This window comes from Microtus pennsylvanicus, chromosome 7 (genome assembly GCF_037038515.1).
Source record: "Microtus pennsylvanicus isolate mMicPen1 chromosome 7, mMicPen1.hap1, whole genome shotgun sequence".
NCBI lineage: Eukaryota > Metazoa > Chordata > Mammalia > Rodentia > Cricetidae > Microtus > Microtus pennsylvanicus.
The window spans coordinates 80,936,642-80,950,205 of record NC_134585.1 but is presented as its reverse complement, the minus strand read 5'-3'; the positions used below and the strand labels follow the sequence as shown (position 1 = coordinate 80,950,205).

Genomic DNA, 13,564 nt, shown 5'->3' with positions numbered 1-13,564 from the left:
AATCATTTGGAAGGAAATTATGCTAAAACCGTTGTTAACAGGGCCTTCAAGACAAAGAGATGCTTCCCTTCAAAACCTGGACGAGCATCATTAAAAGGAGTAGCTTAAAAGTAGGAGTAAAAGAGAAAGCTGTCGTGGATAGGAAAGCATAGGGTAGCCAGAGAAGCCTTCTGAGAAACCCCTAGAACAAAGAAAATACCTGACTTTTAAATCCTTTTAGGGGTGCTGGGAAGTTTCACATCCTTGAATTAAGGCTGTGGTTAAGTCATAGCACAACAAGGCTGCTTAGCTGTGACTCAGGGGAAGCTGGGGTACTTCTGCTATATTGCTCCATATGGTTAGCTTTAGCTGTTTTTTTTTAAATTGTGTGTGTGTGTGTGTGTGTGTGTGTGTGTGTGTGTGAGTGAGTGAGAACCTCCTCTTTCCCCCATGTATATCAGAGAAGAACTTTCCAGTGTCTGTTCTCTCCTTCCACTATTAGTTCTTGTGACAAGTACTTTTTACCCAATACTGAGTAGTGGTTTGCTCTTCTTTGTTTATTGGATACCAGCTTCTCTGCTGGCTCATTCCTCACAGCATGAGTTTTCTCCTGGGAATTTTCCCAGTGATTATTTTCTCTGTATCCAGACCCAGACACATCTGCATGCTAGCAGTGGGCATAGTTGGAAGCTTTGAGTCTTGGCTATAGCTCATTTACTGAACAAATATTGAATCCTTGCTATCTTCCAGCATTGGATTTAATCATATAATAAGAATAGAGGTTGGCACTTCCTTTGAGGAATTTATACCCAGGTCATTATTCTTATTGTTTTACTCTCCTAAACTGAAAGGTATACCTTTGTATTTTATTCTTTTAGTAATTATGCTAGAAACATAACATGCACACTTACTTATGTAGTCTGTGGTGGTTTAAAAGAAAATGGCAGCCAAAGGGAATGCCACTGCTACTTGTCGTATGTAGAATATTAGGAATTTTTGGTTTTGGTTACCTTTGATGATGTCAGTTCTTGCTATAATTCTCATATCCCATTTTCCATTTGGAATAATTATTCGAACAATTTTATAACAGTGCTCTGAATTTTGATTCCTTCCTTTTCGTGTGTTTGTATGTGCCTCTGCACTCGTCCCCATGCTGAGATCAGAGGACAACTGCATGTGGGTCCCAGGGATTAAACTCAGGTTATCAGGCTTGAAAGCAAGTGCCTTTGTCCACTGGACCATCCTTGCAGCCCCAGTACTCCATGCTCCAGATTTTAAAAAAATAAAAGCAACCATATGAAAATGCATTTTCATTAGAATGTGAGTTTATTGGCCCAACCTATTGATTTTATCAATGTCATCTAAAGCAGAAGCTGTTGCTGTAAAAAACTATCTTCGCTCATATAAATATTTTTTTATTTAAAATTGAAAACTCTTAAATTCTATCTGAATTTTCCAAAGGAAAAGGAGAGTGCATTGTGAAAATATTAACATCAAGAAAGAGCAACAGGAAAATGAATGTGTATTTGTCCCACGGCTTTATGAACAAATAATGTTGCAGGAGGAAAAAAAGGTGAGTTCAAAGGGATATATATCTGTTTTCCATATTTCTCATGTCACTGAATCATTGTCACCAGGTTAAAGTTCTTTCAGGTATTCTGTGCCTGAAATGTAGCACTCAGTGAGTGCCATAGAATTGGCTACGGTACATGCCATGTGGTCGCTGTCTCTGCTTGGAGAGTCTCAGCAGGAACTCACTGTACCTGTTTTCTATTTCAATGGTAGACAATACTTTTTCTTCAAATATCTTCACACTGAACTAAGCCTCCCTAACCTCTGTAACATGAGGGCCTGCTAGTTGAGGTTTCTGTCGTGCCCAGTTCCCACACCTGGTAAGCTCCAAAGAAAATCACACAGAGAGTCTACATTAGGTTATAAACTGATTGGCCCATTAACTCAGGCTTCGTTTTAGCTCTTAAAACATCTATTAACCCATTTTCCTTATCTATGTTAGCCACATGGCTCGGTACCTTTCTCAGCGAGGTAGGTCACATCTTGTTTCTTTCTTGGTCTGAGCAGGACTGTGGGACTGAGCTTCCTTCTTCCCAGAATACTCCTGTTCTCATTGCCCCACCTCTACTTCCTGTCTAGATACTGGCCAATCAGCATTTATTTAAAATATAATTGACAGAATATAGAACTATCCCACACCAAACCTGTGATGTCTTTTCCATCCCACTTTCTTTAGGAAGTGTAAGTGATTATGAAGTGTTGGGTTTACTTAAAATCTTTTGATGGCTTATGGATGTAGCACAATTAATAAAAACCCAGAGACAGAAATCGGGGTTCAACCTGAAGGTTAGAAAAGCAAAACAGCCAGCCACTGGCTCTTACCTCAGTCTGAAATGGTGATCCTGCCTTCAGGAATCTTAGAATGAGACTATGTCTGAGAGCTGTCTCCTCCCATTTTACATTTCTCCCTAGTGCTGGGTTAAAGGTACGCATGACTATTGCCTGGTTTCTATGGCAAACTAGTGTGGCTACTGGGATTAAGGGTGTGTGTCACCATTGGCCAGACTGTAAAACTGATCAGTGCTGCTGTTTTACTCTCTGACCTTCAGGAAAGCTTATTTATTAAAATATAAATCTGTAGGGATAAGTCCCGCCCCTTAGGGGGCGTGTTCGCCTCAGGCTAATGTCTGCCTATAAATTTGGCGAGCGTGCTCCGAGCTGTCTCTTCTACTTTCCTGGTCTCCACGGGAACGGTGATTCTGTAAGTCTATTTCTACATTAAAACTATATATATTTTTACAAACTGTCTGCATTCGTTTACGCCGCTACATAAATCTAATATCACTACATATGGAGGCTCCTTAGTTTTTGAATCTTGTTCTTATTCCTTTCTTGGTTTTTCGAGACTGGGTTTCTCTGTAGCTCTGTCCTGGAACTAGCTCTTGTAGACTAGGCTGACCTTGGACTCACAGAGATCCACCCACCTCTGCCTCCCAAGTGCAGGGATTAAAGGTGTATTCCACCAATATGGTATCTAAAACTATGCGTAATATTCTGGGTGGGTTTTTAATTGTACAAAGCAAGATTGTCATCTCGTTTGTTCTGAATTGTGATATATTCACATAATGATGGGGAATCTCCTTCAGCCAATGGCTTTTGAGAGGCTGGACCAGGTTGGGTGTGGCCTTGGGTACCAAAAAGGTGTGTGCACACTCTCTGTTGCCTGAATGCTAGATTTGATTCCTGTTCCTTGTTCATGCAGAGGACTGTGATCTGTGAGTTTCCCTTAAATAAGGAACCCCTTATTATACTTAATCCTGAGTTAGTATGAGTTTAATTTATTTGCATTCACCTTCAACATAAAACCCATTTAGATGTCCATCTCATTTTTAGATGTATATTTGAGTTTTTTTATTTGAAAATTATAGTGGACCAGGGAATCTACTGAATGAATGATTGACTCTTCTGTATATGACAGGGAAGCTGTGGTTGCTAATCAAGACCTGAGAAGTGCCACCGCCATTGACATTCCAGTGTAGATAGGGAAATATCAGAGAGCCCCCCTAGATGAAGAGCTACAGGCAGTGAATGACTGGAGAGAGGGAGAATCAGTTTGTTCCAGGAATGAGCCCCTTGATAGGTGATCTGTCCCAAGAAGTCATCCCTAACACATATACATATTAGCAACACTAAATGAACCCAGCAGGTTGTATTTATAACTGTGTATGTATGTATGTATGTATGTATGTGTGTATGTGTATATGTAACAAAATAAAGAATAAGAGGCCATGAATGAGAAAGAGTGTGGGGGATACTAGAGGAGTTGGTGTGATATAAAACAGTACAGTACATATATGAAATTTTCAACAAATGAAAAATAGTTTTAAAAATCTGAGTAAAATTTCACTAGGTGGTGCCAAAGCTTTGGCTCTTTACTGGCATAGCATTCATCTCTACTTTTCAATAAAACAAATGTTTAAAAATTACTTGGGAAGATATGGTAATTTGTCATGTATTCATCTGAGCAAATACTAGTTGTTAATTTTAGTTCCTTTATAAAATTTGCCCAGCAAAAAGAGCTTGTAGCTATGTATTTTGTAATTTCCTTTAAATTATAGTTGCAATCTGTATTTATACTTACTTATCTGTATAAAGTAAATAATTTTTCAAACCTTTAAAAGGCTAACAGAATATGGCATTTGAAATGTTTTAAGAACCTAGGACTTTTCATGACAGTGGTACACATCTGTTCCTGGCAGCACCAATCTGCTTCAAGAGGATGATGGGCATTGAAGAGGCTTCTTATGCAGTTTGTTAGCCATTTGGACAAGAAACTGCTCTTGCCTGGACTGCTTGCTGCTATGCTGTATGATCTGGACATGCAGGACCCACAGAAAAATGACTGCTGAACTTGCCTAAAGAAGGTGAGACAGGGCCCCAGAGTCATGCTGTAAGAAGCAACACCTCCTCCTCGCCTCCGCCATCCTCTGGGAAGCCGCAAAGCAGCAACTATGCGTGAGTGCATCTCCATCCACATTGGCCTCACCATGGTAAATACATGGCTTGCTGCCTGCTGTACTGTGGTGATATGGTGTCCAGATCAGCAATGCCTGCTGGGAACTCTACTGCCTGGAACATGGCATCCAAGTAACAAGACCATTAGATGACTCCTTTAACACCTTCTTCAGTGAGACAGGCGCTGGCAAGCATGTGTCCCGGGCAGTGTTCGTAGTCCTGGAACCCACAGTTTTTGATGAAGTTCTCACTGGTACCTACCACCAGCTCTTTCACCCTGAGCAGCTCATCACAGGCAATGAAGATGCTGCAATAACAATGCCTGTGGCCACTACACCATTGGCAAGGAGATCATTGACCTTACCTTCGACAGAATTTGCAAACTGGCTGACCAGTGAGTGCACAGAGCTTCAGAGCTTCTTGGGTTTCCACAGCTTTGGTGGGTGAATTGGCTCTGGGTTCACTTCCCTGCTGATAGAGCGGCTCTCTGTTGATTATGGAAAGAAGTCCAAGCTGGAGTTCTCCATCTACCCAGGCCCCAGGTTTCCACTGCTGTGGTTGAGCCTCACAATTCCATCTTCACTAACCACACCACCCTGGAGCACTCTGATTGTGCCTTCATGGTAGACAATGAGGCCATCTATGACATCTGTCATAGCAACCTTGATATTGAGCGCCCACTTACACTAACCTAAATAAGTTGATAGGTCAAATTGTGTCTTCCATCACTGCTTCCCTCGGATTTGATGGAGGCCTAAATGTTGACCTGACAGAATCCCAGATCAACTTGGTGCTCTACCCTCGCATCCACTTCCCTCTGGCCACATATGCCCCTGTCATCTCTGCTGAGAAAGCCTACCATGGGCAGATTTCTGTAGTAGAGATCACCAATGCCTGCTTTGAGCCTGTCAACCAGATGGTGAAATGTGACCCTTGCTATGGTAAATACCTGGCTTGCTGCCTGCTGTACTGTGATGATGTGGTTCCCAAAGATGTCAATGCTGCCATTGATACCATCAAGACCAAGCATACCATCTAGTTTGTGGGCTGGTGCCCCACTGGCTTCAAGGTTGGAATTAATTACCAACCTCCCACTGTAGTACCAGGTGGAGACCTGATCAAGGTTCAGAGAGCTGTGTGCATGCTGATCAACACTACAGCCATTGCTGAGGTCTGGGCTCACCTAGATCACAAATTTGATCTGATGTAGCCAAGCATGCCTTTGGGCACTGGTTTGTGGGTAAGGGATTGGAGGAGGAGGGATTGTTCTCTGAGGCCCGTGAAGACATGGTTGCCCTAGAGAAGGATTATGAGGAAGTTTGTGTGGATTCTGTTGAAGGAGAGGGTAAGAAAGAAGGAGAGGAATACTAAATTAAATGTCACAAAAGGTGCTGCTTTTACAGGGAAGTTTATTATGTTCCAACATAGAAAATGTGGTCTGTACAGCTAATCTGTATGTGACAGTGTGTGCTTCCATACAGTTACTGACTGATGCTTTAAAATATGAAGAATTTGTCATAGACCCAAGCTATCCATTTCACTGATGGGTTTTAAATAAAATATTCCCTGTCTTAAAAAAAGGTGAGACAGTTCTTCAGGATTGCTGCTTCATGAAACAGTCTGCCAGACATTCTGCAGGACAACTGCCAATATAGGCAGAACAGTCTTTGAAATTTCCTGCTTCATGAAAAAGTCTGCCAGATATTTTGGGCATGTAGGCTGAATATGGATGATCCAATATTAGAGAAGAACTTTGTGTGATTGTCCAGGCAGTGAGATGTCTCTGTCAATTCAAGAGTTTTGGAACTTGCTTGTGATGCACTTCCTGTTAACTTAGTTAATATTATGTCCTTCTGGGATCTTTGATGGAGTTGAAGAATAGATAGTTATACTTATAGTTTTCCTTAGTTATGATAAAAGATAAAGTAGATATAAATATTATAACTGTAATTCTTGCTTGATACCTGCTTTATTATATGTAATTTTACTATGTTAAAACCTTCCTTTTTATTTAGACAGAAAAGGGGAGATGATGTGGGATTTCTCTCAGTATGCTGTGAATACCATTGGTCAATAAAGAAACTTCTTTGGTTCTATGGCAGGGCAGAATATAGCCAGGCTAGAAGAGATACATAGAGAGATTAGGCAGAGTCAGGGAAATGCCATGTAGCTACTGAAGGAGAAAGATGCCTCCTGGAACCTTGCCAGTAGGCCACAACCTTGTGTTGATTTATGGATAATAGAAATGGGATAATTTAAGATATAAGAGCTAGCTAAAAATATGCATAAGTTAATAGGCCAAGCAGTGTTTTAATTAATATAGTTTCAGTGTGATTATTTCGGGTATGGGCAGCTGGGAACGAACAAGCAGCCTCTGCCTACAGAATTTTTATTTAAGCAGAAAGGGGGAGAGTATGTGGAATTTTCCTCTGTATGCTGTGAATATGTTTTATTATCATTGGTTAATAAAGAAGCTGCTTTGGCCTACAGAAGGGCAGAATAGAGCTAGGCAGGAAAACTAAACTGAATGCTGGGAGAAAGAAGGTGGGGTCAGAGAAATACCATGTAGCTGCCAAAGGAGAAAGATGCCTGGAACCTTACTTGGTAAGCCATAGCATTGTAGGTGATACGCAGATGAATAGAGATGGGTAAGATATAAATGTAAGATATAAAAACTAGCTAGCAGTATGCAAGTAATTGGCCAAGCAATGTTGTAATTAATACAGTTTTTGTGTGATTATTTTGGGTCTGGGTGACGGGGAACGAAGATCAGCCTCCGTCAACATGGTACTGTAAGCCTAATGATGATTCTGTGGGTAGAGAATTTATAGATTTAGAGGAGAACCTACAATACGGTTTTCTTAAATCTATATAGCTTCTGTTATAAATACTCATCCTTGTACCCATAGATGACACTCTCACCCCTCATATAACTAGTTTCTTTTTGTAGCAGACAGAAGTTAATACAGAGATCCACAGCTGGTCAAAAGTAGAGAATAAATGACCATATGGGGCACAGCCCCAGTAGATTCATCAATAATGCAACCTATTTACCTAAAGGCTCAAGGCACATTGCAGTAAGTGGAGTGGAAAGATTCTAAAGGCCATAGGAATGAGATGATTGCTGTGAAATAGTGTCCTGTAGACATGACAGGAAAGTTGCGCCCATGAAATATGAATTGTATGGTTTCCCACACAATACCTGCATAATGACTACATCAGCTTACATACCAGCTTGGATGGAAAATTTCACTAGGTCCCACCCCAAGATGAAGAGCTACATGTGGTCAGTTGCTTTAGAGGGAGAAAGAATCCATTTTATCTAGGGATAAGTCCCCTGAGTGGTTTCCCAATTCTGAGTGGTCAGCCATAAACACATGTACCTTGGGCAACCCTGATGGGAGTCAGTCAATTTTGTATGTGCTTACATAGATATGCAACTAGTAACTATAGAAGAAGTCATGATGGAGAGGGATGGTGGTGGTGATGAAAAGTGGATAGGGCTGGATAGAAATGATATACATACAGTGTATTTATGTATGAAATTCTCAACACAAAATAAAGTTGTAGCATGAGTAGTAAAATCCCAGTATCTGTATTGGGGTTCAACCTGAAGATCAGAAAAGCAAAGCAGCCAGCCACTGACTCTGACCTCTGTTTACCTCAGACAGAAAATGGATGAGATCCTGTCCCCACAAATCCTCAGATTCCACACTCGACTGAGTTTCTGTCTCTTCCCTTTTATATTTCTCTCTCTGCCCAGCCATATCACTCCTGTCTTCGCCTCGCTAGTTCTGTGATTAAAGGCATGTGATCCAAAATGCTGGGATCACCTTTGTGTAAGTTCTGTTTTTCTTTTAGATTCAATCTTGTGTAGCCTAGGGTAGCCTTGAACTCACAGAGACTACCTCTCTCTTCTGAGTCCTGGAATTAAAGGTGTGTGCCACCATTCCCTGGCCTGTATGACTGACTAGTATGGCTGCTTTACTCTCTGATCTTCAGGCAAGCTTTCTTTATTAAAATACAAATAATATACCACTATAAAAAGGCATAGGAATATTAATTATTACTATTTGAAAAAAATCCTTGCCTGCTTTCCTCTTGGTAATGCCCTGGGTGTCTGAAGCTGCCATGTATCCTTTATGCAAATAAAACCATTCACTTCATATTTTTTGATACTATAGCTAGAAATATATTTTGAACTTGATATGGTCCTATGATAAGTGCTCTATTTTTTTTCACTTAAAAAAATTCACACTTAGGTTTTTTTATTGGGAAAGGTAGATTTATTAATTTAAGTGACTAAGGGATGGGGCTAGAGAGATGGTTCTGTGGTTAAGAGCATTTGCTATTCTTTCAGAAGACCAAGGTTTGCTGCCCAGGACCCCTACATGGAAGGTCATAACTGTCTGTAACTCCAGTTCTAGGGAGTGTGATGGACTCTTCTGGCATCTGTGGGCACTAGGCATGCTTGCAGTACATACATACATAAGCAGACCAAAATCTCATAAAATATAAACAATACAGTCTTTGGAAAACAATGGATAATTATTGGGGTAGCACAATATATATGTATATATATATTACACATAAACACACACACGGTCTATGTTCACATGACTTCTGACTGTCATGGGTTGCCAGATAATTTCAGTGAAGTTCAAGCATTACTTGAACTTACTCTACTAAGCCATTTTAAGAATAAATTACCCCAGTGACTGAAGCATCAGCAGTTGTCTTAAAAGTGGATAGAAAGTAAAGTTTGTGAAAATGTAGCTTATGAGCTATTGTAGTCACTTCAAACTTGATTAAAATTGTTACTCATTGATGCTATTTCTCTTAAAAAATTTTTAAATTTATTTATTTATTAAAGATTTCTGCCTCCTCCCCACCACCGCCTCCCATTTCCTTCCCCCTCCCTCGGTCAAGTCCCCCTCCCTCATTAGCTCAAAGAGCAATCAGGGTTCCCTGACCTGTGGGAAGTCCAAGGACCACCCACCTCCATCCAGGTCTAGTAAGGTGAGCATCCAAACTGCCTAGGCTCCCCCAAAGCCAGTATGTGCAGTAGGATCAAAAACCCATTGCCATTGTTCTTGAGTTCTCAGTATTCCTCATTGTCCGCTATGTTCAGCAAGTCCGGTTTTATCCCATGCTTTTTCAGACCCAGGCCAGCTGGCCTTAGTGGGTTCCCGATAGAACATCTCCATTGTCTCAGTGTGTGGGTGCACCCCTCACGGTCCTGAGTTCCTTGCTCGTGCTCTCTCTCCTTCTGCTCCTGATTTGGACCTTGAGATTTATGTCCGGTGCTCCAATGTGGGTCTCTGTCTCTGTCTCCTTTCATCGCCTTTTTAATAAATGAACTCTGCATTTAAAAAGTTATATGTTTTAACTTTAGATTATATCTTGAAATCTTATAGGTTGTCACTTTTTTGTAGAACTATTTCAATGGAGCTTAAGTATAGTGTGATAAAAACTTTATTTTAAAAGCAATTGACTCTCGGATTCTTTTTTTAAATTTATTTATTTATTTATTTATTTATTATGTATACAATATTCTGTCTGTGTCTATGCTCGAAGGCCAGAACAGGGCACCAGACCCCATTACAGATGGTTGTGAGCCACCATGTGGTTGCTGGGAATTGAACTCAGGACCTTTGGAAGAGCAGGCAATGCTCTTAACCTCTGAGCCATCTCTCCAGCCCTCTCGGATTCTTATCTACAACAAATTTTATAAAGTAAAATGATCATCCTTTTTTAAAATATTTATTATGTATACAGCATTCCTTCCATGTATGTCTGCAGGCCAGAAGAGGGCACCAGACCCCATTACAGATGGTTGTGAGCCACTATATGGTTGCTGGGAATTGAACTCAGGACCTTTGGAAGATCAGTCAGTGCTCTTAAGCTGTGAGACATCTCCCCAGGCCTAAAATGATCATCTTTGTATTTCATAGACACTGACCTGTATCTCATTAGTTGTTCTCAATAAGTGAACCTTGTTTCTGAATAGAGTGAAACAATTTTAAAGAAGCTAGAAATATTCAATAATATTTTAAAAGCAGCATTTGGAAAGATTTGTGTTGACAATAAAATTATATGTAACTATTCATAAATAGTTTTATGATGGACAAATATTTCATGTTGTGTATTACAAATATATGTTGCTCTATCATAATGTGGAGTTGGTGAGTCAATCAGTAGAGAAATGTAGGAGGGAGTAAGTCCTCAGAAGTGCTATCAAGTCCGTCAGAGAGGAGTGGGTATAGTCTGTAGTAGTAGAAATGTTCAGGCCTGACAGACAAGTTCTAGCACTAGGTGTGTAAGGGAAATGAGAGCAGTGTCTTGGAAAGATGAATGAATACCGCAAGAGTCATCTTTGCTTTTCCAACTGAACCTTCCAGGTGATCCATCAGTCAGGAGAGGTAAGCAGTGGCCGCTAGGTGGGTCATTAACACTCTGCAGCCTGTGTGCCCAGGGTGACCCACATCTGTCTTCATTAGAAGTTTGCTCCCTGCCAGGAGTGAACAGATGGGTCATTATTGCCAACGCTGCCCTCTGGGCCAGCCTGGAGGACATGCAAAGTCATCTCTTCCACACAAGCCACATTTACGTGTTTTGATGTGGGGAAAACACTTTAAGAGAAACCTTGTCAAAAAAAAAAAAAAAGGAAAGGATGAGAATTAAGATACTGTCACTAGAATTCTTATATATTCACATTTGTAAATAATTTATACAAAATATTGTTTTAGGGAGAATGGAAATTATTTTAGTGTCTAGTAAAATATAACTTGTGGATATCTGAAAAGGCTAGATTATGCTTAAATTATACATAAGGTGTGAGTAGTTGTATATTTTATTCAGTTATCTTATTTTAATGTTATTGGCTGAATAGAGGCCTAATATCTAATTAGCATGATTACATTTGATGGCACATCTGTTTCAAGATACTGTACATTTCTGCATTTGCCTTCATTAATCTACAGGACTTCAGACAGGATTATGCCTCATAAGGTGCTAAGACTCCACATTTAAGATATTGCAAGCTTGGCATCTATATATAAAAGAATGTGATTTAAAGAAATGAATGCTCATTCTTGAAATATTAAAATATGCAAATATAGCTTTGAATTCTATCTTTAAAAGACTTTTGGTCAGTGATAGCAAACACTTTGCTTTTTTTTCTTTTTTTTTCCTTTGATTTTTTTGAGACATGGTTTCCCTGTGTAGCTTTTTTTTTTTTTTTTTGGCTCCTGTCCTGGAACTTGCTCTGTAGACCAGCCTGGCCTTGAACTCTCAGAGGTACGCCTGCCTCTGCCTTCTGAGTGCTGGGATTAAAGGTGTGCCCTACCATTGCCTGGCAAGAGCAAGCACTTTGCAAGAATGTTGTGTTCTGCATAAGCATTGGGGTGTGAGCAACCATGCTCAGATGCTGCCCATTTGTCTGTGTGTTCTTGCTGGCTTCCTGTGACTTCTCAGACAAGCTTCTGTCCACTATTCACCAGGGCTGTGGGTGCATGTATGTACTTAAAACTCTACATTCATGAAAATACCTTATTGAACGCTTAGTCTTCACATGATATTGTGAGCAGGACCTCAACTCAATTATTTATTTTGAAACTTGGAGGCTAGTGTCCTGGAGATCTGCACTACAAGTTCTAGGAACCATTTTTTTCCCCTTAAAGAAAACTAGCTTTGTATTTATTTACGTACTTTTTTCATGTAATTTTCCAAGAGAAACATACTGTGAGAACTTTCAAGTTGTAATAGTAACAACACCAAAATGTATAATTTTTTAATAATATTAATTAAATGTATTTTCATCTTCAGAAATTTATTTATTGTAATTGTCAATTTGCATTGCAGTTGGGAAGGAAAGTGAAAGATTTTTTCTTTTTTTAAATAAATTATTTTTTCATCTATTTTACATACCAGCTGCAGCTTCCCCTCTCTCCTGTCCTTCACCCTCACTCTTTCCACTCCTCCCCCCTCTCCATTCAGAAAGGAGCAGCCCTCCTATGGGTATCAACAAAACCAGTCACATCAAATTGAGACAGAAATAAGCTCCTCCCCCTGAATTAAGGCTGGGTGTGGCAACCCAGCATAGGGACTATGTTCCCAAAAGCTAACTCAAGGGCCAGGGGACAGGTCCTGGTCTCACTGCTAGGAGCCCCACAAACAGACCAAGCTACACAACTGTCACACGTATTCAGAAGGCCTAGGTTGGTTCCATGCTGATTCCCTAGCTGTGGGTCCAGAGTCCATGAGCACCCAGAAGCTTGGGTCATCTGTCTTTCTGGGTTATTCCTGTCATGACCTTGATACCCCCTGGCTTGTACACTCGTCCCTCTCTTCTACAGGACTCCTGGAGGTCAGCCCAGTAGTTCTTTATTTCTACTTCCATGAGTTACTGGATGAAGGCTCTCTGATGACAACTAGGGTAGTCAACAATCTGATGGCCAGTTCAGACACCCTCTCTGTTATTGCTAGGAGTCTTAGCTGGGGTCATTCTTGTGGATTTCAGGGAGTCCCTTTGGCACCAGTTTTCTCTCTAACCCTAAAATGCCACCACTTTCATTGCTCTCCCCTCCATCCAACCAGCAACCCGCCCAACCCAATCCCTTTTATTTCCATCATCCCTCCCCCCCCCCATTTACCCAGGAGATCTCTTATTTCCCCTTCCCAGGGAAATTTTCATGCTTCTCTCTTTGGGCCCTCCTAGTTACCTAGCTTCCCTGGGCCTGTGAATTGTAGCCTAGTTGTCCTTTACAGCTAAAATCCACTTATGAATGAGTATGTACCATGTTTGTCTTTCTGGATCTGGGCTACCTCACTCAGAAGTAAAAGACTTTAAGGCTCATGTTTGAGAATACGTTCAAATTCTGTGTCTTAAGGTCGAGTAGTTTTTCTATTGGGAAAAGTGTCCTTGTATTTAGTTTCAAGATGTCTAAGGATCAAGAGAGTAAGAGAATAGGACTCTTTTGTGGGACACATGCACAATATATCTTTCTACCTATACGATTCTTATCAGAGAAGCTTAAAGTGACAGAGACCATGTCCA

General features: G+C 40.5%; 1 protein-coding gene and 1 pseudogene across 1 annotated transcript in view; both read left to right on the top strand.

Annotated features, from left to right (window-relative positions):
- Stpg2 (sperm tail PG-rich repeat containing 2) overlaps window positions 1-13,564 on the top strand; it is a 365,571-nt gene that overhangs the window by 31,741 nt on the left and 320,266 nt on the right. The window contains exon 6 of the mRNA XM_075978987.1: window positions 1,441-1,552. Coding sequence (XP_075835102.1) covers window positions 1,441-1,552 — 112 coding nt within the window. The remainder of the gene's footprint in view (window positions 1-1,440; window positions 1,553-13,564) is intronic.
- LOC142853817 (tubulin alpha-1A chain-like) lies at window positions 5,103-5,901 on the top strand (annotated as a pseudogene).